The sequence below is a fragment of the Siniperca chuatsi genome, linkage group LG11, assembly GCF_020085105.1.
Source record: "Siniperca chuatsi isolate FFG_IHB_CAS linkage group LG11, ASM2008510v1, whole genome shotgun sequence".
NCBI classification, from domain to species: domain Eukaryota; kingdom Metazoa; phylum Chordata; class Actinopteri; order Centrarchiformes; family Sinipercidae; genus Siniperca; species Siniperca chuatsi.
The window spans coordinates 18,640,266-18,668,119 of NC_058052.1; the positions used below are offsets into that span (position 1 = coordinate 18,640,266).

Consider the following 27,854-nt stretch of genomic DNA (forward strand, 5'->3'; position numbering starts at 1 on the left):
CTTAAAGTTATTTTTTTTATTGATTTTAACTTTTTCTTTACATGTCTGAGTCATTGTTTTAGGCAAATAACGAGTACAACAGAGAAGGGAACGAAGGGCATGCAAGAGGCATGCTAACTACTTTTTTAGTTAACTAATTAGTGTAAATGTATTTCCTTGTAGAACTGAGCTGTCTACACCTATGTGCGACAATGAATCAATGAAAAGCATAGTAATACAAAGTAGCACATGAGCATTGTAAATGCCTGAGGGAGGACCGCAGCGGAACATACCAACTCGGAAGGGGTGGGTGCGTTTGTTGTAAATAAAACTTTAAGCCGTGTGTGATCACGCATTAAATAGTTTTGTTGTTTTAAACTGCTAGTCAAACCATAAGAATTTAACTGTACAGTAACCTGGTACCCCCGTTGGTAAACAGTTTTGTAGTCGGTCACTCTTTTTCTGGTCTCCTCCCGTCGACATGGTTTGTCCGTACGCGGATATTGTTACAATCAGTGCTGAAGGCTGAAAGCAGCAGCGAGCTCTCAGCTGCACGCAGTCCTTCGCTTGCAACGCCGAACTGGCGGCTGCAACTGCGAGAAACTTTTTTTGGTGAATCTTCTGCTTTCCCTTTGAAGATGACCTAACTTCGAAAGAGCCTCTGCTGGCCAGGTAGTAGGGCATTTGTTCAGATACATGATCATTAACTGTGTTAAGGCACGCATCGTCACGTTTCTTTGACTGCTGTGAAGTTTACTCTGTCTGCTCATGCTGGGTTTCCTCTGTGACTGAAACGTTAGATGACAACTTGGGTTACTATTCGGCAGAAAACAGAATTGTCTTTTTTTACTGAATTACTTATAATGGCATTTTGTCAATCAGTCTGCCACCTTTTAAGCCAGATCAGGCACAAAGAAGTGCATCTTGTGGCATGTCGCACTCTGTGGATGTCACATTATATGCAGTTATTACAACGCTTCTTGACTAAATCAGCTGTTGTGGAGTTTACAAGTGAGTCTCGGCATCTGAATGAGAAAATCTGCTTCGTTTGCTCTCCCAGCCTGACCAACCTGTTGCTGGCATCAAAAGTGTCTGCTTAATAACCTGCTGTAGAGGGGGCGCACACATTAACCAAGCTCTTTGAGCCAGCAAACTCCCCTCCATCTATAAACCGTGGTAATAAAGCTGAGGCTGTTGTCAAATACAGTACCCGTAGGTGGAGAGGCAGTGTGGTTGCTCTGTAGCTCATATTGACACAGATCTCCTCGCCACAACCTTTGAGAAGAGACTGAGAGAGTGCTCTGAGTCATAAGGCCTGGTTGCATATCTCCAATAATCTCCACCACACATTTAAGTTTTTGTTTCCTCTTGAGATAGAGATCTGTAATTAGTAATTGTCCTGCTTTTCTGAACATGTTTATTTTATGCTGAAGAGGTTGAAACTATGAGCCACTTTGTTCTTCCTTAATTTTGTTTCAGTTTTCAGAGCAAATATCAAAGGTTGCATCCTTTTGAGTCCAATCAAAATATGCACTGCATTATAGTCCGTTGTTATGACTACATGATATAGTCATATAGACAAAATTAATTTTATTACACATTTATGAAACTTACACTTAGCTTACCCACAGTGATAAGAACTGATAAGATACTGATAAGAACATACAGAAGAGACTGCCCACCCTAAGCCTAAAAATGTTTTATTGTCAAGGGAATAAAGTCAGTTGTCTTCTTTTTATAGTTATTTATGTGTAGATTAGTGGCTATATGTCTTATTCACAGGACAGGGTTCACACTCATTTTAAAACTACTTTATTGCCTTCTTTGTTCTAAATGAAAGGCAACTCCATTCAGAATATGGAGCACCTTGTCAGTAAAGCAAAAAACTACTCATTTGTCAATGTTGTTTCTTTTCCTTTGCGGGTTAGGAAGTAACTGTTGGTTCTTATGTTTTGCCCTCTCTAATATTGCACGGCAGCTGGTTGATCTTTGTGGACACCATAAACACAATACCATGAAGAACTGGTTTGGTACCAGGGTGCCCTAATTGAAAATACCTGGAAATGTTTCTTGCTGCCACCATAGCGGTGGTTGTCCTTGATTCGCAAGGATAGCTGGCCACTTTGACTAACTAAACAAGAAATGTCAGTAGTTTCAGTCTCAAGAATCCTGCTCAGAAAATGCTTCACAAAGGCAAGGTGTAGCTGAAGTTCAGATTGGAAGTGAAGCAGAGAGCTGGGCAAAGATTTATGCACAGCTAGTGTCTAATTACAAAGAGGATGTTGATAAGGGTGCCTGGTTAGGCTAAGAGGTAACCTGTTCTGAGTATTTCTGATCTGCCTTTCCATTATTGGGAAGATTATGATGATTAGACCTTGCTTTGATTTCCAAAATAAACCACTGCTGGAATGTTACAGCTTGGTGTGAACAAGCATTTTTTATCTAACAAATTCTATCATATGAACATGCAAATGTGTTGTTTACTGTACCTGTGTGATTTGTCAGATAAATCACACAGGTACAGTACACTGGTGCAACTACCTGAGTTTTGCTGCTTGTACAAAAACAAGTTTTTTTGATACCTTACTTTGACAAATGCTCATTTTCTACAAAACCTTTTTTTATTTAATTAAATGAACCAAACTTAAAATGCATTCTGCACCAGTGTTTTAATACCGTCATAACAAAAAACCAGCCATACAAGAACGTTAAGTAAATACAGTCTAAAATTAGCAACAATTATTATTTAAATCTGGAAATTACGGTAAGTAAAAACTATTCAATGGCAGTTTTTTATACTCTGTTACAGAAACATCTGGTCTTTACTTAAAAGTGGTTTGATACACAGCCCCAATATATGACTAAAGAGGAAGAAGCAAGTAACACATTCTCATCACAGTTGCTGTTAACAACTTTTTGCTTTTTAATATTAGTGAAGCACAACTTGATGCACTGCAGTTTTACTCAACTCTGGCATTCTGTAGACTTGTTTTGGACATACTATAGACATAATTTATGGAAGCAATTAAGGCCGGTGGGTTTTTAAAGGGGATCACTCTGCACTCCAGTGTGTGCTTAAGACGCACACATTTGCAACGTCTTTGTGTTGCAGGCAAAAGGCCCTATTAGAGCCCATTCTGTCAGTGGGCAGCTGTGTGCCTGTGTGCTCAGCAAGCCACTGGTCCATTCTCCGTCAGTGTGTACAACTCTCTCTCAGTCCACACACTGACACACATTCGGCCACTTTCCACCCTCTGTAGGTTTATCTCTTTTTGACTTTCTGTATATTTCAGTCTCACTTTTTGCCTGTTTTTTGCTGTTATTTGTCTTCCTCTTTCACTAATACTGTGGCTCTCTTTCTTTTTCTCCTGTTGTCTGGCCCGAGGCATTATGCAAAGCTACCAGAAAAGGATTGTTAGCCATGCTTGTCTGTGCCTCCATGCTACTCTATTCATCTCAGAAGCTTCCCTTTCTTCTCTGTGACCTGCAGTCATAACTGCTGCTGCTTCAGACAAACTGAAATTCATACCACTTGGCTTCAGGGAGTTAAAAACAAGTACCTTATTTCTTTTTTTTTGTCATTTTATTTGTTTTAATGCTGTTATTCATCATTTTGTATATTCCTTCCTCATTAACATGATAGATTTGTAAGTCTGGCGTCTCAACGCCCACAGAGCCAAAGACCTGCAGCTGAAAAGAAAAGAGGCATTCTCACATACACCAGAGAAGCACTCCCCCAACCCCCCAAGACAGGCACCAGACTCAACTTAGAGATGAAAAGCATTCTGGGATGCAATAGGAATGCTCCCATCAACACATCCCACTGTGGTAATAGTGAAGAATCATAAGTTTAAAAAAAAAAAAAAGAAGAAGAAGAAAAAAAAGATGTTGCCTCTGGTGTTGCTTTTTGACTCTCAAATGAGTAATTGTATACCCTTGGGGTCTTATTTCCATCTTAAAAAAAGAGAAAGGACTTAACTTGCATAGATTTATTAGTCAGAGTTGGTTTGTATGCCTGTTGTCTGTGTTGCATGCAAAAGGTGGCATTGTTCCGTTTATTTTCCTCAGCTGCTTTGGATTGGTCTCTCCTTAAAATGTCAATCATCACATAGCTCCTGTCTGAATCATGCGGTGTGGCGATAGCTTTTCTGTAGATCCAGTCTGGTGAAACAATCCCCCAATTGCATCCCTTGAAAAAAGAGAAATGAAAGCCACTGTTGGCACAGATAGCCTAATTTGACAAGTTTTAGAACCTGTTTTCCACAGTTGTGACAAAACTTAAGCATCCCTTCCAAGGTATAGGACTGTTACAGTTAACTGCAACAACTTTTCTTCATACAAGCCTGACACTTGATGTGTCACATCCTCCAAAAGTGGCTCTTTGTGCAAGCCTAGGCTTGAGAACAGACCCAATGTGTCCCGACAATCCTGCTTGAACAAAGAAGGCCAATTATCATGGCGACGTGTCATAATTCCCGGCTGTAGGCCTCTACGCTATATTCTAATTGGTTCTCAGTAGTTGGGTTTGAGTCTCTCAGCATGTTTTACATACACCTGCAGGCCATTCCAAACAATAGACTGAACACCAGCAAGCAGCAAGATTTGTAAGCTTACTGGCAGGAGATCAGCTGATTCACTGCAGAATGACAGGAAGTAGATTTAGGATGGTGCAGACGGAGATCTAACAGAAGTATTGTAAAAGAGAAGATTAAGCCAATCTTCAGTTTGTGTGTTAGTGAGCAGATTTTCATTTCTATTCCAGTTTATAGCCTCGTAAAAGTAAAAGATGGATACAAAAAAGGTTCTGCTGTCACTACTTTCGTGTTGCCCAGCATATGGACCTTTTTATCAATACACAGTATGGGTGTATTCAGTATTCAATCCAACAACAATTAGATTTTTTTTTTCTTCAGAATCTTTCAGCAAAGATTAGATCAAATCACACATTATGCCCACAATTTGATTTGATATGATTTTATTAAATTGAATTATTCCCATGGATATAACAGCTTTATAAATTTAGAATGTAAAAAAAAAAAAAAAGATTAATCATCATTGTTAAAACATATGTAAACCTTGCTCTAATGGATAATGCTCAAATGGAAGCTGTGTAAACCGTAGTCTTACACTCAAAATGACACACCTTCAGTTGGCTTTCAAGTCTTGAACTGATGCATTGCAAAGCATCTGTTTTACACCCTTACTACACACTATGCTGAACAGTCAGAGAGCCATATGGTTAGGTGAGCCCCTCATGAATGAATGAATGAATGAATGAATGAATGAATGAATGGACCGATGGAATGCTGCTCATAGTTTTCTTTCTGACATTCTCTCACCCATACACACACTCAACTCACCCATAATACACCCCCACAATGTGTGCATGGTATTATGTAACAGCAGTAGTGTCACTTTATTAGTTGATTGGTAGTGACAGTCTGTATAACATCACTTGCTTACACAACATAGGAGTGGTCCCACTTATAGAGCTGAGCAATTGCAGGGGATTGCTAGCAGCGCTGGAGGCTCCCATGTAATGTATCCCTGATGGATTAGGGCTCTGGTTAGTGTGCACAGAACAGTACAGGCACTCATGGATAATGGAAGAAACCACAGACAGGAAGGCAAGGATTGATGGGGGGGTAGTGTAATTAGTGGGGTACCTGATGTATGGAGAGTCATGGCATGCAAAGGTCACTTCAGGGGGCAAGAGGCCCCATACCTTCCTTTTACTCAAACTGAAACACCTGATCCTACGCTTGTCAAGCTTCTTAAGATTTCGGTTTTAAGTCCTGGTCTGAGACACAGGGGTTGACCCAAATAAATTTCAGGCTGTAAAGAAGTAGAGAAGCTGTGTTATGTTTGCAGGTTGCATGTCACCGTGCTGCAGCTTACAGCAGCTAAACTGGCCTTGTTCAATAGTCCTATAATGAACACACACTGATAAGGAAATGATGAGCTGTTCAGATATTATTCTTTACTGGCTGGGTGATGTTCGCCTTTTTCACATCACCAGTTGACACTGTTTTGTGTTTTGTGTTTGGTTACTATGGCTACCTATTAAATTCCTACTAACAGTGTACTACTTAGCAACTGTTTTTATGAAGTAAGTCAAAGACAAACTGGCCCCTAGAAATATCTGTGAAAAAATCTTTCTGAATTGATTTTACTTGAAAAAATCCCTTTTAATGTTACATGTTACGCATTACTTATCTGCTCTCTGGCAGTAAATGTAACAATAGCAGATATTTTAGCCTTATCTTAAAGCTATCACATAAGTAAACATGGGGGAAATACATTATGGTGGGATGTGATGTATGTTGCACTAGTTTGTGTTCTTTTTTGCAAGCAGAGTGGTCAATAAGGCATTTTATGTGAAGCTAACTCTGTGTCACAATGCTTTGTGGATATCATTTGGGGTTGTCTCTCTTCATGTATTTGGTAATGAAGTCATTGCGTTCCACACCCAATTCAACAGCGGCATGTGACCACAAGGGAAGCACAACCCGTATACTGCAAAGGGAAGTGTGCTTTTATGTGTGTTATGCTAGTGTGTCTTCATGCCAACAAAGCAGTGAGAAGAACACCAGTATACTATTATCTAGACTTTCAGGTTGACTCAAAGTTCTTTATGAGTTATGATTCCTGCTTCTGTTTTCATTGCAGAGCTGTTGTTATAGGTAACCACTCCTATTCCAAAGTAAAAAATAAAGCAAATTATCTTTTTAAATTGCTCATTAAGTAGGAGCTTTAAGTGCTGGCTATATTTATGCAGGGGTTGATGGTCACTGTCGTTAGAGAAACGTTCAGGGGAATCTGCAAAAGGAGGACAGAACCTGACTACTGACAACGCATAAAGTTTGACTAAATGAGCTCTTCATTGTTTATGCACTTCTAAAGATCTAGTGGTGTGATGGCGTGTTGTCTGGCCAGCGTTCCCGTGCCAGTGGGGTACTAGGGTGATGGCCAGAGCATACAGTGGTATGTCTTGACCTCCCTAGGACCATTTTTACGACCTCTGCCTCATTATATGAGAGAGGGGTGGCTGTGTGTTCACCCTGGATTAACAAGCCACACTGCAGACTTTCACAAAAGAATGGCTCTTACTTTTATTCACCCCAGACTACAGAAAACCTGAGTCTGCAAAAAGTTTCTTTTTGATGATTTAATTTTGTTTCCCATGGCCATATCGACTACTTAAAACAGATGTCAACATCCAGCTTCTTGCACCAGAAAATATGTTCTAGCAATGCCAGTCTTATTAGAGAAAACATAAAACGAACATTTAACCTTTTTTTTTTTTAAAATAAAATAAAAAAATCTCATGTGTCTCAAGTTTTTTCTCTTATGTCACCCATGCAGTATTTTGTTTGTTTTGGTCCTCATCATTTCATAAGTATGACATAAGTTGGTTTCTTTCGGCTGCAGCCACCGATCAAAGTCTTGACACCAGACGCACTCCACACAAGTATGCAGTAACCAAAGCCAATTGGTGATGGACACCAAACACCCCGTCACAGAACTTTAGGGGGCCCCAAATAGGCTTCTATTCATCTGCCTGTACAAATCACAGCCTGGGCAAGGAGCCATATTATCTTAGCTGCCCTTTCTAGTGCCCTCCTGAGTCATTGGCTTATGTGAGCCAAGAGCTGCTGTCTGGACCCCAGCGTACACAAATCTGACTATAATTGTCATTAGATTTTAGTCCACAATGGAGGTCAAATTTGGTTCCATGAACCTAGAATGTTTACAGGCCCAAACAATATTATAGTTTTCCATTTAGTGATGAAGCTTTCCTTCAGTTTAGTTCTAATCAAATGTGAAATGACAACAGCACAATTACAGACCAGATTTGACATAAAATAGCAAAGCCAGATGTTGCTCCTCCTTGTCTGGCAGAGCTCAGACATTTGCTTGGGACAGGCATTTATTGCAAGTAAGATGTATAATAAGTAGATGACTATGACTACATGAGCCTGTCTTACTCCTGATCACAACTTGCTGGAGGGCTGTGGGTGAGTCAAGTCATAATTTAAGCTACTCCCCTTTTTTAGCTGATTGGTTTGGCTTTAAGATATCGGCATCGATTCGCAGTGAAGGATGTAAATACGAGCATGATGAGATATTGGCTGGCTTTATTAGACTATATTTAACACACCACATAATGAAAACGGTTAGTGTATGAGTCATCAAACTTGTAGGTGAAGTGTCTTGCAAACTGATCTCTTCATGGATTTTCTTTAGTATGACAGCATGTCAAACAATAAAGGTTTTTCAAACAGTGAGATGTAGCCAAGACTCACTTTAAGCAGTGAAAATCTGATCTGATCAGAGGCTCTACACAAGTGCTCTACAGTTCTCCCTCCATTAAGCTCTGGTTTCCCCATCATGAGGAGTCGGTTCATTAAGTAAGCACGGCTCCAAGTTTGAATTCACACTCGGTCTGCCCTCTCCCATGACCCCACTTGCCAGTCACTATACACTACTCACGCACATGAGTGCAGGTTAGCATAAACAGACATGCATGTATAGACACACATACATACACACTCTCATTCTCACTGTTCAAGGTGCCGTTTCAGCCCTGAAGGAACACGTCACACTTCCTAACTGCATCAGTCAAACAGCACACTGTAACAACATTTACACATGCTCCTCAACTCCCACTCTAACACACAAATACACACACATACACACAAACCCTGCTACATTGCCGCGCCCATTACTCAGTGTCAGTCCTAATCAGTAAAGTAATCTGCAAAACTGATCAAGAAGAACGTTCCCTTGTCCTCTAACTCCCACCACCACCACCAGCCCCTCATGCTTGCGGAGGCCCAGTTGTGCTCCACCGACTCTCCGGGATAAATGGAGATAATAGGAGTCATATGCTAGCAGTTGGTTTGGGGCAGGCCTACATGAAACATTTATAGTCTTCATGTAGTCATGGGGCTGGAGAAGAAGGAAGAGATAGATGACAGTGAAGCATCAAGACATGACTAGACTGGTATAAAATTACTTTATCAAATCCTTGTGTGAACAACCTGCTCATCTCTTCTTGTATGAAATGTCCCTTTTTTCTTTGCACATGGTACTGTCCCACAAAACTAATTTAATACCCAGTGAACACTTGCATCCTTCTCTCTAAAGCATGTTATATAGTGCAACAACCCTTGCTTAACATGAAACCACATGTTACACTGGAAGGATAACATAGTAGGCCTGGAAGATCCATCAGCCTCATAATGCTCCACCGTAGAAAGCTGTCATTAGCCAACAGTTGATTGGTTGCTTAATGAAGGAGAGAAGCTCAAGCTGAAGGTCACTGCAGCTATTCCTTCTTTTTTTCACCCCCATACTAAGAACAAAAAAAAGCGGAACTGAACTGGCCCATCATTTACTTAGAACTTTTCGGTGCATTAAGTAGGCTAGTATCAAAAAGGCTGAGTAGAGCAGACATGACGAGGCATGTTTGTATAAAAAAAAGGATATGGACCATCTGGCTTGCATATAACTCCTTTCCAAGCGTTTTAAGAGTTTGTGTTTATTGTAGCAGCTACTGTCTGTGCTTTACCATCTGTGGGTGCAGGCAGTTAATGCGGCAACCGCAGCTCCATATATGTTCCTTTTCTATTCATGTTTCTTAGCCACATCTGTGTCATGTGATGTGAGTGATGTATTTTCCCAGATTAGCTAAACTTTGCTTTCTGTTACAGCATGTTTAGATTCCCATATGTTCTGTGGATTATGTGGACTTAAATGTTCCATTAGTCACAGGGATAAGAAAACAATTTAGCATATGGCAGCATGTTTTGTTTACAAAGACAGTAGCTTTATAGGCATGTAGCATATGGAGAACTGAGTGGTTCAGTTACTACTAAGTGTCAGGATGTTGAATGGAAAAACACAAGTCAGCACTCCTGTTTCTCAATTTTGTTGTTTGTTTGACTGCTACCTATTTGTGAGAAACAAATCCTTTTGGGGACAAAAGGATAAAAGGCTAAAGTTGTAAAATTATAACTGTGTTTGAATTCACATACTAGTTTCATTTAAAGATCCCCCTCCAGAAATGTTTTAAGATATAAAAATATCTGCTTGGAGTGTCTGGTAAGTTTTTTTTCCACAAAAGGGTTCACTTACCTAGTTAAAATTTCTTCTTCTCCCTCATTGAAGAAACCGGAATCTATGAATGAAGCTCAAACACCCAAGTGAAGTAACAATAAGCAAAACATATTTTTGAGTACAGTAGGACTTTAAATGAGGTGGATTCAATTATTTATGTGCGTTATTCATCTGATTTTATTAGACTTCCTTCCAGCCCCATGCTCTCTTCACATAAAAATCTTGTGAAAGTATTAATTTAAAATATGAATGAACTAATAATTAACTTGAGTCGGGGGACAAACATTTTTGTTGGTGGGGCGGATTTGGCGCCCTGGCTATTTACCTAGAATTCGTTTTAGGCTATGCTCAAACCTGAGTTGTGTTTAGGCCCAAATCTTTACTCGTCTTGTCTGCTAGCCAGACACACCCAAAACTGGATTGTTTTTTTGTTTTTGTCAAAAGTGGAAAATATATGTGCTGCAATGTTCTGTTGTGATGAGATAAGTGTTCTAAATATAAACCTTAGAAGAAAACCTTGAAGAAATGAGTATTTAATTTTTTCTTTCACTCATCTCTCTCCGTTAACACAGGGATCGGCTGTGTGAGAGAGACCCTCCTACCTCCACCACCACCATCATCAGCACTTGATAGCAGCACTGCAAATGGGAGGTCACCAACCGGTCGTCTGTTTCGACCAAATGCACTATCTGCCCTCCACCCTCATCTAAGATGGCTGCCTGTGGCCTTCTTCTGCATCAGAACAGACTGGAGCAGCGCTGCATGGTACCATGGTGATCATTTTCTTGAAAACACAGGAAAAGAAGAAGGGTGTCAATGATGTAAGGTGCAAGAACATCGAGAGACGGCTGGTGAGATAAACTAAGAAAACTGGCTGTTGTTGCAGTTATGCACAGTCAGTGTTTCACATGTTAGGCAGTAGTGAGCAAAATTAATAGGTCAGTGATTTATATTACATCAGTGCATAACCACATGCCACAGATGCCACCTCTGGTCAAGTAAATTCACTTGCACAATGAGAGTAAACCGGACCACAATCTAATAGCCATCTAATATCTTTCTTTAGCTGTCATTAATGTCACAGTGAAATGAAGTCTGAGCTTTTTTCTTTTTATTGGCTGTCTTACCCCCAGCCAGATGAGAAGATACATATCAGTTTAATCTTTGTGCGTTCAGTCCAGGACGTGTTTAGCTTAGCTTAACACAAAGATTTAAAGCGGGGGGGGGGGAAGCTAGCCTAACATAGCTCAGTCCAAAGTAAAAAAACAACAACAAACATTATCCAAGCCAGTTTTTTACAGCTTGTATGTTGTGTTTAACATTTGTAGAACAGAAAATGAAACAAGATATTGTGGTTTAAGAAGGAATTAGTTTACACATAGTATTTCACTAACCGCTAGGCTCACTGCACGTAACGTTAGCACCTCAGAAGTCTCGTCCTGTGGGGATGCTAGGTTTGACAATGTTGTAAATACAGTTTGTTAACATGTAAAAGGTTTTTGGAGTATTTGGAAGGCATTTAAAAAAATTATAATTTTTTACAGACAAGCACAAAAAGTCCAGGAACCAATTAGCTGATAATTTTTAACATGCAGGCCAACAACCCTTGCAAATGAGTTTCTTATTTTCCTTGTATCCTCCTAACTTTTTCGGTTTTTGACCTTGAGAGTCTTGGCCGTAAACTAAATCAGAATGCTTTTGGACAGTTTAGTTGTTTGTATACCAAGCTTACCTTTTCAGTTAATCTTGTTAAAGGCCTGAGGTTTAGTGTACATTTTTTTCATTTAATAGTCTTCTGCAACACAATAGCCTTTATTTTAGATTATATGCCTTGTATCTTAGACATTTGTTGTTGTGGTAATAACCTCAAGGTGAGTCAGAGCAATGTATGGCATTTTCCTTTTGTCCTTTGTGCAGACAACCAGCACCCTGTTGTAAAAACTGTTTTATACTCCCTATATAACTTTTGTTCTTTATAAAAACATAGTATAAAACAGGCATGGTTTGAAGTTTGAAGTAAAAGAACAATATGGCATTAGTAAATAAATGTGCTCATTGTATTACACCTATAAAGAAGACAGGTTTGGAATTTAAAGAAGTGTGTTTTCACTTTTGAAGAGCTAGCATAGGGTAGCAGTTTCTGTTTTTAGCCTTTTGCTAAGAACTGCAGAGTCACGTAAATTCACTGTGGGTTCATCACTACAAGCAACACATTTCACATTTCACATAGTCATTTGACTTATTGAAATGCTTACTTACCTAAAGCTGCACTAGTTAATATCTTTATATTAACAAAGTTGTTGAGGTGGAGTTACTTTAACTATTTTATACTGTTGTGTTGGGTAGGTTAATCTGCAGCATTGGGGAAGGTTAATCTGTATTACAATGCATCATATTTTATATGCTCATTATAGGTTTTTAATATCTTAATCTGCAAAGTAACTAGTAATTATAGCTGTCAAATAAATGTAGTGGAGTAAAAAGTACAATATTTCCCTTTCAAATATAGTGGAGTGGATTTATAAAGTAGCATGAAATGGAAATACTTAACTGAAGTGCAGGTACCTTAGAATTGCACTTAAGTTACTTTCCACCACTGGTTAAGTATGTTCTGGACCTACTAGGGTACTAAACATGCAGAGATGAAATTGATATTGATCTTCTCATTGGACTGTGGTTTGAGGGCAAACATGATGGACCTTTTGTTCCCCACTTTTTGGGTAATTCTGTATCTTTCTGACTGTCGGTCCCTCTGTCTGCCTATCCTCCACAGCGTGACCTCCACACCATGAGCAGAGGGACCACCCTCTTCTCCTGTGGAACTGTGGGTGAGTTATCATGCAATAAAAACTTTCTTTTCTCTGCATTCACTCAAGATATGGACAGTAACAATGGTTGATAATTTCACAAATGTAATAGCATAATGGTTCGCCCCTTTTTAATCCCTTGATAAATTGAACCATCAAGGTCAGCGAACTCCACTCTAACCGTCTCATTGTTTATCCCCTCTGTCGCACTTGCTCTCTCACTTCTCCCTTTCTCTGTCTGTCACTCATCTCCCTCTCATGATCAGGGTGCACCTGCCTCCACACAACGTTGCACACAACGTTGCACACACCACTCTCATGGGAGTGAACTGTAATTGAATATGCTGTTGCCTATGTCAACAATTTTCCTTTGGCTCTGTCAGTGTTGCAGTAATTACCCCCTGCGTTAAAAGACATGCTACTGTTAATACAAACACCAGCTATCACTCACTATACTCTTTTTATTTTGGGGGGAGACGTAGTGACGTCACAGGGAGGAGCGTGGCTTACTGTTTTCACGGTTAATGTTGACATTAACATTGTTTAGCATGTCTTGTTAGTTCAACCAGCACTTTGTCTCTTGCTTTCAAAGGGTGGCCTTTTGAAGTTCATCCCTTTCTTCCTTTGTCAAGTTGTTTTCCTAACATTCCTGTCAGGTCGTCACTGTAGCCCCCGTACATTGTTTGTCCGCCCAAAACAATGATTTCCGTCCACCAGTCTGCGAGAGAGCATGCCAAAATTAGAGACACGCATCCAAAAGGACGGGATTTGGATCAGCAAGGGGCCCTTTTTGCCAAAAGCTTCAATGGATTCACGACTTAACCACTTGGCTTAGTAGCTCAAGCCACCATGGCACTTTACTGTAGGTGTATTATCTCCCACAACTGTGTGATAGACTCTTTTGTGTGGATGGTGAGACAGCTGGCAAGTCATACTGCTTTCCGAAGCATATCTTGCTAACCACTTGACTAATGGGGGTGACTTGCCAACTGTTTCACTGGCTGATTCTTATCGTAATATGTAGTTCATGTTTGGAAATAGCATGCTTGCAGGTCCAGGTTTTAAATAGTCAGGAATGTGAATGTTGCTTGTTTGTCTGCTGGATACCTCCAAAACAGCATCCATAACATTTTGTAGACTGACTTTTCTTGGACTGAGGAACAGTCAGGTTTCTTCATCAAAAAACAACCAACTTCTTCAGACTTACAAAACATTGATTTCTTAAAATGCATTGAGAATTGAAAGTCAGTTTTAAAATGCCTCTATGCTTGCAGAAAGTTACATCTTGCTGTCAGTTTTTGTTTTTCAGCTTTCAGTCCAGTTACACATGAGCAGCACTGCTTTGAACTGTGCAGCTGCAGTGTTATTTCCTCTAGGTTTAATCCTGTCATTCATTTTAATACAAAAGTTTTGTTTGTTTTAATGCAACAATGCTCATGATTTTCTGATTTCTGTGCTTAGTGGTATGTAACTTCCCTAAATGACTGTAAGTGTATGTTCAGTTTCTTTCCTACTGTAGTTACCAGACAGTAATCTCCTTTTTCTTCCAAATAGTTTGTCCTTACAGCATCCATTCCCTCTTGCCTTAAGCTTATTTCTGTTTGCTTGTGCCTTTGTGTCTGTGTGGTTAAGGATTAAATGTTCCTTTCAGCTATTATTGCCTTCCTTTAAGCTAGAATTTATCATGCTGTAATTAAAAAATGCAAGTTTTGCTCATTATTACTTGTTGCACAGATAGAGACTTTTAAGAAGGGCTGCTATCGAGGTCAATGAGAGTGAGTTTGTATGTTTTGAATATTGCAGAGGCAGATAGGTGGCTGGACCTCAGTCAAAGCTGTGCCATCCAGCAGAGAGCTCCCTGCCAGTCTGGTGCCAGTCTGGACAGCCTGTGGGATGTGATGCCTGAGCCGGGGAGCTGGCACTGGGTCAAGGAGCCAGGCAGTGCCACAGCAATCACCAGTCTGATAAGAGATCTCAGCCTCGGTGATGGCAGTGTGATCAGCCCCCACTCCCACACCACGTCCACCACTGCACACTACACCACTACATCTACCAGCCAAGCTCCTACGGCACCACCAAGCAAACGTCAGTGTCGCTCCCTGTCGTTCTCTGATGAATTCAGTGGGTCCCGTTCATCTTGGAGGCCTCAAGGCTCCCGAGTGTGGACAACGGTGGAGAAACGAAGGTGCCACAGTGGAGGAAGTGTCCGAGGAGGAGGGGGTTTCTCCAGTGGTCATTTTCCCACCATGCAGCGTAGCTCCAGCTTCAGTTTGCCCTCACGCTCCAGCATCCCTTCAGATGGAGCCCTGGACCTGCCATTCTTCAACCAGCGACTGCCCCTCCACCCTCAATTCACTGCCTCTCCAGTCTCCCCTACCTCTCTTTCCTCGCATCATCACCACTCCCGCCATCACCACTTCCTCAGGCCTCTCTCCCTCTCCCACGAGCAGATCAGTCTGCCAGAGCTCCAGAGGGAAGAGGCATCAGAGGCCAGTTCTCCAGACTCCACCCCAGAATTGGGGAGGCGAGCTGGCCAGAGAGCCGGGGGCACAGGGTGTCTGTCTCGGAGCAGGTCCCAGCCCTGCGTGCTAAATGACAAAAAGATTGGTATGAAGCGCAGGAGACCAGAAGATGCCCAGGAGCAGCGGCCCTCCCTAGACCTGGCAAAGATGACTCAGGTTAGCTGGAAATGTTGAACACATGTTGACAGACACAGACAAGCACAAACACTCACATTCATTTAAATGCATGTTATTGTAATTTGACTCATTTCACAGAGTTTAGTATCACTGTCGTCAACTGATTAAACATAAATCCACTTATCATCCGCTTATTTCTAATCTTGTTTTAATGCTGCAAAATGTCCTCTATTGCATTTAGTTAAAACCTGGACCAAACGCATTTACCACACAGACAAATACCTTTTTGTACTTAGACCAAGAGGAAGTTCAAGAGATCCTCAAACATAACTGGGCCTGTCTCTCTCTGAGTCTGATCAGGGACTGGATTAAATCAAGCTGAATTAAGTTTTCTGGGTCGTCGGTCCGAGGCTGATCTCAGGCTTCCTTCCTTCCAGCTCAGGGAGTGGTGCTTAGTAAAGAAGCATTCCTCATGTTCGGTCACGCTGCCTAGTGCCACGCTCTAGCAAGCCCGGCTCTGGTTTATCATTTCATTTACTCTGTTGGGTAAACAGCCCATCCAAAGGTTGGACACCTCACCTTTCATTTGCTTCCTCTCTGCAACTTCTACCCTGTATTTCCATCCTTCATCCCATTCTTTTGCCCTCCGTCTACTATCAGGCAGTTAGAGAAACCAAAGGTGATGGTGTGGATAGTGGGGATATTTGGATGCATAGAACTCTTTTCCCCACGACAAAAGTTTGTTCTTTTGTAAGGTCAGAGGAAGCAGTGGAAGAGCCAGAGAGCATAAATGACCCCTGGACAAACCCAAACCCAGAATAGAACCGTAGAAGTATTTTAATGACATGTACTGTTTTGATGCTTGGCAGTGCTCTGATGTTTTTACAGAGCTCAAAATGATCTTGTTTTGATTCTTTACATCACATCCTGCTTCATTATTTATTTGAATACTCTTGAAATTCTGCACAGAAGCTATAGCACCAACAGCAGCCACTGATATCAAAGCCAACCTGTACTCAGACACGATGTAATGACTCAGAACTCAGATTATAGCCTGTATACCCCTGCTTTCCTGCACTAAAATCTTCCTTCGTCATACCTACTGTCACGGAAATATTGTCCTTATCCTGTTCTCTTATTAGAAAGTATCATCGCTTTATCCCTCTACCCTCCCTCTCTCTTCCCAAAGATTTGTGTTCCCAGCCCGTCACCCTCAGGACCTAGCCAGGGTTGGATAAACAAGGCCTTAGTAATGGAGACTAGCGAGCGTGTTTCCTCTAGTCATGCCAGCTGCTAAGAGGGGAAAATCATGCACGATGATCGCACACATACGCAGAGATACACAAACACACACATGGAGTCAGCTTTACGTTACCTCTGCTTGCAGCAATGCTGAAGTGCAGGAGCAGACTTTTGAAGATGATTGCAGACGTAGTATCTGTTCTCGGCAGTTAACAGGCAGAGCCATTGTTTCTTACATCAATTTTCAGTCTTTTTTTTTTTTCATTTTTGAACCGACTTGCATGATTGCATGTACTCAGCATTGTTGAAAGGAGTCAGGTAGTCCAGGTTAGATGGGTCATTTCAGATCTACTGTTACTGTGTTTGCTTTCTCACTCTCTTGCATTCCTGGAGTGAGGAAAGTAAGCATTAACACAGCACATACAGTATCATTAAGAACACATTTACTTTCTCACTTCTTTTTCTCTTCCTATGCTACTCAGACTTAACTTGATGTTAGTTTTTTTTGTCAATAACCAGTCCAGGTCAATGGCTGGATCTAGTGTGCCCAGGAACCTAAACAAGCAGGGCTGTACTATGTCAAGCTAAATTAAATAACCCGACACTCCCAGAAGCACCCATTCATGAAGATTCATGTAGTTGCCATAGGTTAACAAGGTGGTTTGTCTCATTGAGAGCCAAGGGAAAGCTAGTAACTGGCAAACTGTCTGGGAAAAGGAAGTGATAATGTGGAAACGCAGGGCTGGTTACAACCTGCGTCTGTTCTAGTGAGGACAGACCATAAAAATTACCGTCAGGGCTGTGAACAGATGAGATTTTCATGCCTCTTATGGGAATTTGGTTCTTTGCGTGATTTGTGGAAGGGATTTGTACCTGTAGTCATAAATGTCAGAATGACATCCCATTTCTGGCATTTGACTGTCTCACTTCAGCTGTTTTGGGGCAAACTTGATATGTGAACTGACCGCTGACAGTCTGCGTGATATAAGTGACATTCTTTCTCCTTTTTCCCTGGCTACGCACACACACGTTCTCTCACTCACTCCCAAGTTGTGGGTGGGTCTTCATCACAACATTCTCAGGCTGAAAAGGCGTCCCACGCGGCCTTGCCTTAGGGTGTAAATTAAGAGTTATTACTTCTTCTCACACCTACACACACTTGCCACCATACCTCCTCCATTTTATAGGTGTGTGGATGAGTAATACAGTCTAAAATCCAGGTAAACAATAGTAGCCTGTGCATATTTGTCACAGCAGACTTTGTATTTGCCAGGTGACATTCATCTGCACTCGAAGGAGCGTCTTGGCTTCTCAGTACAGACATGTTTATTTTATTTATTTATTTTTTTTGTACTATCCAAATGCAGAAGGTTGTTGTAAAGTGTGCTGGAGGTTCGGGGGGGTTAAGGATTGTGAGGGTCGCTGTAACAAGTCCCCAGTGTGTGTTGTCAGTGGAACATGGTGTAATTTGGCCTCTAGATTCCTCAACCACGTCAATGAAGGCGGGTGTGAATTCTGGGCATGCATGTCATGCTAATCGGCTATAGCTCGACTACCGTAGGGATTTACGTGTGACCACCCCCATAATTCCTCAAATATCCTCCCTGTCAGCCGTATATATCAGTTCACTCCTCTATCCACTGCCTCATTTTTATCCCTGGCTGCCCTTTCACCTTGGCCCTTCATTGTTTTTTCCTCGACTTAGTGGGCGTAGTGAGCTGTCAGACAGGGAGTGTTATCTCTTGATTCTAGGTCACTTGCTGAATGATTGTTGACACAGCTCACACTTTGCTTTAGAGGAAATGGCCTGTGTGAGGCCACCCTGGCCAGTTTATTTCGGATTGTTTTATGTCTGTGTCGTCTTTGTAGCCCCAGTTGACAACTTCAGTTGGGTTATTGTACATTTTGAAGAAAAATTACAGGCTATCTTTGGCTTAGCTGTGTTAGCAGTAGAGATGGTAAAAGGGGTCGTGTTGAGCGACTGTGTGTGTTCCTGTGCATTCAGGAGAGAAATTGCAGGGTGAAGAAATGGGGTATTATTTCTGCAGGGAAGCTGGCAGACAAACTCCTCACTCCTCTCTATTAATATCTTCTCTGGCCCAAGTTCGAGCTGCTCTGCTTGTCCCCTCCTCTCTCCATCCCTCTCCATTCCTGGAATGGCAGACATGGTGATCATAGCTGAGTGTCAAGCCTCGCAGGCTTATGGGAACACCTAGGTGGGCGCCTTGAGGTGTGGTGCTTGCCATGTATAATGACATGTTGGGACTTTTCCCAAAGGTACTCTGTAAAGCATCACCAAACACCAGTGTGCAGCCAAATGTATTACCTCTGCTCCAACTTGACATATTTATCTTTTTTCATCTTACCCCGCTAGATGTTTGCACGTATCGGCCATGCATTATCTCTGTGGTACAGTGAATACCAGATAAATACACAGACCAAAGCAAAGGCGTTCACACAGAGATAGCAACACAGATAATTGATGCAGAGGTATGCAAGTATGTTGTCTGGCTGTCAGGAATGAGTTAAGTTCTCCTGTCTTCATTTGCACCCCTGCCCTCTCTTTTGTTTTACAGTTGTTTGCTGTTGGAGGTCTGTTTGCCTGTCTTCCTCAGAGCAGTGTGTCACTGGATGTTGTTTGTTGTCTGACCTAATATCAGCACGGAGCTAATCCAAAGAAATGTACTCATATTTTGAATCTGTACATAGTAAAGTACCTGCGTGTTTTTTTTGTGTGTGTGTATGTACACCTCTCTTTATGTGTGTTTTATTTATGTGTGTATTTTTCTAGTCAAGTTCACAGCAGGATATTTGCCATAGTACTTAGCAGGGTGTTTTGTTGTTTGCACTAATTATCAGGAAGATATTTACCTAACGTCTTGGCTTGTGCTGCTCAAATGTTGTACATAATGTCTTTAAAGTGGAAGCTCTGGTTGTGTTGATCGTGGTTTGGAATAATGGATAATGTCTACCAGAATATCTGTTAATATATGTTATGTGTATATTTAAAAAAAAAAAAATGGAAAAAGTAGGCTTCTTGTTAGAGTAATCAAATGGATCTCATGAATGGAATAAAGTTATAATCCTTAAGATTTTCATTATATCATACCCCATTTGTGATACTATCTATGGCCAGCCTTTCCCACTCAAGATTCAAAATATGTACACGTTTCCCCTGAAGTGATGCATGATACATGCATGTACTGGATGCGATGTATGATAGAAAAGCCTGTGCATGTGTGCATTTCACGTAATGCAGAAGACAACATTCAATCATGAGTTTAGTATCGCCATGTCGGACGACATTGTTGACTTCCTGTCTTCTTTATTAAAACAGTCCCAGTCCACGCTTTGTTTGGCTGTGTTGTAAACAGGTACAAGAGTCCCTTTTGCATTTGTGGCGTGTTTGCTGCTCCCAGTGGTCGATACATGTGTAATTTCGAAAACAGTTTTGGAAGCACACGTGAACACACGTGAAGCTCATCATGAGGAGTACCACTCAGTCTGTGAAAACAGTAATATAATGTCGTCTGAGGCTCTGGAGGAGCTTTTCAAAGTCTCGGCTTGGACTTGACTCACAAAAATTAAAAATTAACAGTTTCATTCTGGGAAATGTAGTATCCACTGTTTTTGGAGCTTGATACTTGATACTAATGACTAAAAGTCAGGATATCTCAGCCAAATCTCAGTTTATTGTGAGTCCCTCAACTTTATGGATTACTAAATTGCTGGTGTACCCCGGTAAAGTGATTTTTTTATTTTTTTTTTTTTTTATATATATATATTTTTTTTAGTCAGTAAATTATTAGATTAAGAAAGCAACCTACCCAACTCCTGGTTAGGGCAGTGGGTTAAGTGAGACATGATAGCATGAGGTTAGAGAGCCTACATTTGTGTGTGGTAATAGTGAATATGGTCTGGATGTATTCCATCTGGTTGGGGGTATGCTGAAGTGAAAGAGGAAAAAAAAAAAAACACAGGCAAAGCTGGGTACACAGCAGAAATCCAACCCACCACCACACCCACCCAAATCCCAGTCAGCCTCGGTAGATTTTATAGAAAGCATATTGTGGAGAAGCTGCCTCTCCCCCTCCTTTCTCATTTCCTTTCGTCTCCTCCTCTGCTGTGATAATTAGTACTGGGGTAATACCAGGGGTTGAACAGAGAGAGCGAAGGCTCAGAAATCCCCTCTTCCACTCCAGTGGGGTAACTACAGCAAAGGCCTCCCACTCCTCACATGATCACCTCAAACGTTTGCAGATGAAGTATCCTGTGTTTGAGCAGCTTACATGTAAAGTTAATCCAGCAAAAGCGAACAAACCTTTAACTCAGTCAGCCAACATCCTGCGTTATAGTTTTCTTTTGGGCCGTGATAAATCAGGGCAGGGGAAAAAAAGTGAGCCTACTAAAGTGAGACTTAAAGGTGGGAGAATCCCAGCTCATTGTAACAGAAAAAGCAATGTCCTAATACACAAGGAACATTAGAGGTGTCCGTCATGTAAGCCGAGGCTCTATAGAGAACCTCATCTCTATTCACCTCCATGCCTCCAACATCTGCTGCTGGGGCACTCCAGAGATCATTAACCCCTTCACTGCGCTGCACGACTGCCTTTCTTTGTTGCAGAGAGGAATTCAGGGTGGACAGAGAGAATGAAAGCAAACTGGGAGACAACTTTAGTGAATTAAATCTCTCAAGGACAAGTGCTGATAGCAAAAACACCACAAGCAGTTGTTCACATACAGATTCTCCCTGACTCTCCCTAGAGTGCAGAACTATAAAACATAACTGTGATTAACAATGGCTTAAACAAGAAATGTCCTCCACTATACAGGTTTGGGTTCTCAGTCATGCCTTATATGTTAAAGTGGCTTCCACAGAGATAAATAGGCCCAGAGCACAGTTTGAAACATGATACCTTTTTGTGGTTTGCAACTCATCTCAATGTTTTGTGTGTTTTTCTCAAACAACCCAGAAGGTTTAAAATTTGTACGTTCTTCGAAGGCTCGTGTGTGTACTCGTGTTTACATGTTCACATGCTGTCGAAAGAAGATTTTGGCTGCCCAAACTGAAACCTAATCTCAAACTGACATTCTGGAAAACCCTGAGCTCGAATTCCCCCTCACAAACCCTTACACTTTTATAGCCTCCTGAGAGTGAAGCCAGAATGTGAACATGAACTAAAGTGCACAAACCAACATCTATTTTTCCTCTTTGTCTCCTCTATACAGAAACTTCAGACTTTTCAGAGCTTGAGCTGCCCCGGATTCTCAGCCACCGATGGCCTGCCCCCTCCCAGCTTTGAACCCTCCAGCCAACCAGATTCAGATTTCACTGCTGTGTCCGAGCTGGGACTGGAGTCACGGCAGGAAGTGGCAGGAGATGACGAGGAAGAGGATTCATCCTATGAGGAGCTGGATAGCGACTCGGCTTGTAGTGTGGACTCACGGCCCGGGTCTCCTGTAGGCATCGTGGGCGGTAAACACACCCTCTGGAAGGGTGATTGTGGGACACAGAGGGACATTTTCCAGCTGGGGGGAGAGCTAGATCTTGACCAGATTGAGAAAAACTGAAGATTTTGTAGATTTTAAGACTGGACTTTTGTGGAAAGTTATTGGACATTGATTATGTACCAAGAGATGACTACGAAGAAGGGCTTTGAGACAAAGAGTGGAGAAGGTTTTTTGTCGACTTCGAAAGGGAAAGACAAGGAAAGTGATATAGATGATAAAGGATTAAGTATGTTGTTAAAGACTGGCTTTTTAATGACACATTTGCCTTGAACATTCGTACTGTTTGAATCAAAGAGCAGTGACCTTAGTTGTTTTTTTTAATTGGGTATTCAGCTTAACTCAGGAGTAGGGAAGTGAGGGTTAGTCTTAAAAAAAACAAAAATAAAACAGCCCCCACTGTCTTTTCAACCTGATGACCTTTCCAAAGTCAGCTAACATTAGATTTCTAGTACTGTAGCAGTAGCTGGGCTCTCCTGTATTTAGCTCGAGTTTTTTTTTTTTTTTTTTTTTTTCAGAGAAAGTGGGGGCGTCAAGGATGGGGTGAAACAGGGAGGGGTAAACAACAGGAAGTAGTATCTTCTCACAGACTTACCTTTGACCTTCATATTTTGTGCACATAAAAATCTGATTGTTTTGCTGAATGTAGGCTTAATAAGCTTTGAGGAATTTGGAAATGACAGTGCCTTCTTTTGGATGCTTTCTCTCCCTGTTCTCGTCAAGAAACTAGCCTCAATCGAAACCACCTTTTCTGACCTTTTTGTAGTTTAATATGCAAATTGTATATTTGAATTCAATACTGAATCTCATGTTCTCTCATCAATGTATATTTTTCTAAGTAACTGTTTCTCATGAGCTTGTTTGTGAAGGAGCCTGTTTGTGAAGGAGCAAGAATACAAGGCCTTTCTTCTAACAGAATGGACATGAAATAAATGTACAACCTGCACTCATGTTTGGTATAATTTCAGCTTATTAATGAATGCTTTGCACTTTATGCAAGATTGCTGTGGAAGACAGATTTCACTTTGACACATCAAAAAGTCTGAATAAGCTGCAAAAGTTTCCAGATACTCTTTAGAAGTTGTACCTGCTCCCCACACTCACTTCCTGTATCACATTTCAGAACCATTTTATTGAAGCGCACTCATTTAAACTTCATTTTTTTGAACGTCCACAGATGCATTATTGATGTCATTTGTGTTACATCCCCTTGGTAAAAATAGGGGGATACCAAGACAGTAACGCTACAACGAATTTGAAGGAGTAAGTAGAAATTAAAGTGATTTTATTTTCAGCTTATCTCGATACTTGCAAACAAAGGTTCTCAATGTGGGGGAGGATGGGACAAGGTGGTTGTGCCAAATAAATAGAAATCAATATAACAAAACTAGGCCTGAATAATCCTTACCTCTGAAAACAAATAAGACCTAACTTGCTTATCTTTAAAAAAGAACTAAAACGAATACAGAGGTGGCACCAACCAGTAATCCTAGACACAAGTTAACCGTGTGTGAGGGAACCAATGAGCAGCATGACTGGACTGCACAGGTGGAAACCAATCATGTTGTTAGCACCTAGAGAGAAACTGGGAGAGAGGGAGAGAAAGAAAAGCAGGAGGGAAGAAAAACACATACACACAACAGGCACTTTGCCCCTGCCTGGCACGTAACATTTGTTTATGGAGCAAATTAGTTAGCTATTTTATTTTCACAGCTAAGCTATTTACAGCTCTTGATGAATACAGCAAGTTAGGTAAACATCTGTGTAATGCCCTCATGTTGCCCACCAGCCCCAAACAAAATGGCAGGAAGTCTAGACATGGAATATCCCTGGCCGGTGATGTCAGGAGAAAATGTCCCGGGACCTGTGAGGCAGACAGACAGACACGTCAGCCGGACAAGTTTGTTCCTCCCTGGGATTTCCTATCATGTCTCTCTTATGTCTGTCCAAGTCGCTGAAACAAACTCAAAGCACCTGCCACCTTTTTATAAGCCTTACTTCTAATAGGGGTCTCTCTCTTTAAACTGCATTAAAGGCTTGTGTTGTCATTATTATTGGCCACCAGGAAGGCTGATTGCTGAAATAAAGTGATAGGACAGATTGTTTTTCCAACACGGGGAGGAAAGCTGCAGAACAGTGTTTACGTCCAAAACAGGATGTTCAGCCAGTTGCAGCTTTTCCTTCGATCATGGCCTTGAAGGAAGGTGAACTCCGACATCTCAACACTGAAGTATTGGCTTACACAAACAAACGCCCAAACACTTACAACACACAATCATTCAAAGGCCCTGAAATAGACACTGAGTGTGCTAGGCTTGTATATGCAAAAAAAAAAAAAAAACAAGTTGTCACCTGGCCTGGAAATCTGTATTAGCTGTCACTTTTCCTTCTTTTTCATTCCCAATGGGTGAGAGTGTATCTCTGTCTCTAGATGTTGTAAGAATAGGAATGAGTTGATGAAAAGAAGGACAGAGGGCTCAAATTTAGAGGATGTAAAAACAGGCATGTTGGTGAAAGGCTCAGACATCTGTTCACACCCCACTTCTTTAACTCGACACAAAAGGTTGGAAACACAAAATCCCGTTGCCATCAACAGTATTCTGGTTGCTCGCTGCTCTCAAAGGTCAGTAAACCACACACACACAGGTTTCCTCTTTGGCAGGAAGTGGCAGGCTAAGCAGGGGAGAAAGTTAATATCTGAGGTAAAAGCGCTATAAATAGGGTGCATTGTAGTTGTGGCTGGCAAACACAGACATTGGAGAGAGGGAGACAGGAAAGGCCGCGGTACACAAATTTACAGCGTCCTGAACTGCACCGCCTCGATTACATGTGAGAAAACATTGGCTGCGTTTTCAAAGAAATCTGTTTTATGCTGTCAGCAAATCACTTGAACTATCCTTTGAGAACTTCAGAGGAGGTTAGAATAATGACATCACTTTTTCGTCAGCCTCTTAAGGTGTAATCTAGTGTTTGTCCAGCTGAGTGGAAATCATGCTTGCATTTTAGCTTTAGAAGAATGTTTCTTTATCTTCTTACTGATACGTTTGAGGCCTCTAAGGATCATCTTCTCCTCTGCTGGTTGAACTTGTGTGTGTTTTTGTTTGGGGTGAAGATTGCTCTTTTCGTTGTTCAGGGAAAATTGACGGGTAGATGGGTAGTCAAAAATAGACCAACAACAGGGGAGACAAGACATTGGAAATACTGTAAGTGAGCCTTAGAAAAGCAGGAAAAGAGAGCTAATAAATAGCCAAAAAAACTAAAAACAGTACAAAAACAAACACAAATAGATAACACATAAAAGCAAGATCATTACAATAGTTTAATATAGTAACTTATCTAGTAAGTTTTGTTTCGAGTATCAATACTAATGTCAAGATAATTTACAAAAAAATGGAACTGTCTCATGTTGGACCACGTTGATCTATATGAACACTCTTCTTAGTGTATGCTCTAATTTGCTTCTCTGCTGCTGTTGTGTGCATGCATACATTGAGTAGTACGTATTTATTAAATAATCAGAATATTACGAAGAAATGCTTAATGTTAAATAATGGCAAATAATTTGTTAGTAATGAATGTATTCAGAAGTAGCCCATTAATGATGCATTCACGTCATAAATCATGACACATGGCTTTCCACTACATGACAGCACATTAGTCGCTTTTAATAATAAAAAGTATTGGTATCTGTTTGTAAATTCTGGTCCTGGTATAACTTGATGGAAAACCACACTTTGTGGTGTCACCCAGCCCTATCAGGGAGTTTGTGTGGAAGTTATATAAAGGATCAGAGATTACAACTATTAAAGTATATGTTTGTGTGTATGTGAATTAACCAGCATGTTAGATATACTGTGTAAGAAGAGAGCAAGATCAATTTAATGAATAAATAAACAATAATAAGAAGCAATAAAATAAAGTCAGTTGAAAAATGTCATAATTATATGAAAGTTGCTCTCCAGTACGCATTTCTTCTTTGTTCAGGTCATGAAACAAAATTGCTGAGAACCGCTCCTCCAGTTTACTGAAGATACATTTTGTGCTTTAGGTCAGTCAAATGAATCTTCCTGTCCAGGACAGCTGCGTTTATGGGTCTACATGTATACTTATACTTGTTAGTGCGTACATGTGTTAGCAGACACGTATCATAGTTAGACAGGTGGCTGGCAGTTTCACATGTCACTGATTGACTAATTCTCCATTCAAAGGTGACAGAGTGCAACCCAACACTTTGTCACTATGGTTCCCATGAATGCTGTGCCCTCCCCTCCACCTCTGCATCTCCGTGTGATTTACATCTTCATAATATGCTGTAATGACTGGTTTTGTTTATGTCACCCACCCAAGAGTACCTGGAAATCCCTGTAGTACAAGCCTGGCTTTTTTGAAAATTCTGACATTACATAAGCAAGTCACATATGTTAAAGCCAATATGCTCTGTGTTTGCTCTGATGGTGGAAAAGCTCACATCTCTTAAAGACTTATTCTTGCAGAAATCACACATGAAATCCCATAATGAGTTGAAATCTCACAAGGATTTTTCAGTTGGATCCATGGGCTTTGGGAAAACAATCCAAAAACAATAAACAGTTAAAGTTAATATGTTTTTTTAATGGCATGTATAAGTATTAGTCATGTGTTTTGTCTCCTCCAGAAGCGATAACTTAGCCAACAGAACAGCAGACTTTGCTTTTTAAATCATCAGCCATAAACACTTTAAAACATTTGCTTTAGAGTGGTGTTATTTGGACAATATTTTCCATCAGCATCATTAGTTACTGTACATATGGTGCAGAATGTCTCTACAGAGAGAGCAGCCTTTTCCTTGCAGCTGTCAGTTAGAGGAAGAGAGAGTGAGATAGTGATGGGCAGATAGGCGTCACCTGATCAGTATATGCTGTTGACTTGACCGAGATAAACCCTGGAAAACCCAGAATTCAAGCTGTAACACTGCTCGTAAATTGTGCTCAGTTTATGGGGAGCAGATGGCAACATTGTTTGGTGTTGATGTGCTTTGCAGTATTCACAGCAACTCATTCAAATCAAGTGTTTCTCAAAGGACTGGTGCTGCCAGCCCTACTAAGTACTCTCCTGTTACAAGAAAAAGGAGTGCCATAGGACCACAGACTATCTGACAACACATATGCTGCCAAGCATTTATTCCATTTTGGAAATGTGTTGCCATGCCACCCAAACATGTCCCATTCTGTGTGTGCTACAGCTGAGTATGTGTATTATAAAATATAATGGAGAGAGAAGTGGGAGAAGGGCAGTTCTACTCGGTGGAAGGACACGTGCCGAGAGAGAGGAAACACATGCCCTTTTTTTTCTATGAATCCTTTTTCTTTTGTGAGCAAAAGGGTAGTACACACAGGAGACGGGCTGTTGACTTGCTACATACACAGTGATGACTGAGTGCCAAACAATGGGTGACTGAAATAGACATGTTGTTGCAACGGCTGGTCCACATCTATCCATCACACCAGTCACATCTGGGTCGACTAGTGCTGCCTGCAGCGGCTTCCTCCTGGTCTGAATCCAGATTAGCTGCTTCCCA

The 27,854-nt window shown here is 41.1% G+C and overlaps 1 protein-coding gene across 2 annotated transcripts; it reads left to right on the top strand.

Moving 5' to 3' along the window:
- Positions 1–491: 491 nt before the first annotated feature.
- LOC122884514 (protein FAM53B-like) lies at positions 492–23,247 on the top strand. Of its 2 annotated transcripts, none has more exons than XM_044214511.1 (5): positions 492–651; positions 10,674–10,952; positions 12,875–12,929; positions 14,712–15,586; positions 22,019–23,247. In XM_044214511.1, exons 2-5 carry the CDS (start codon positions 10,872–10,874, stop codon positions 22,358–22,360), a joined length of 1,353 nt encoding a protein of 450 aa, XP_044070446.1. In that variant the 5' UTR covers positions 492–651; positions 10,674–10,871; the 3' UTR covers positions 22,361–23,247. The 2 variants fall into 2 exon arrangements, with proteins under 2 accessions (XP_044070446.1, XP_044070447.1); XM_044214512.1 differs by having other exon boundaries at positions 10,674–10,866.
- The last annotated feature ends 4,607 nt before the right edge of the window (positions 23,248–27,854 follow it).

Coding starts and splice junctions, on each gene's coding strand:
- LOC122884514 (XM_044214511.1), top strand. CDS start 10,872: ATGGTGATCATTTTCTTGAAAACACAGGAAAAGAAGAAGGGTGTCAAT. Junction 10,953..12,874: donor AGAACATCGAGAGACGGCTG/GTGAGATAAACT, acceptor TATCCTCCACAG/CGTGACCTCCACACCATGAG. Junction 15,587..22,018: donor ACCTGGCAAAGATGACTCAG/GTTAGCTGGAAA, acceptor TCCTCTATACAG/AAACTTCAGACTTTTCAGAG.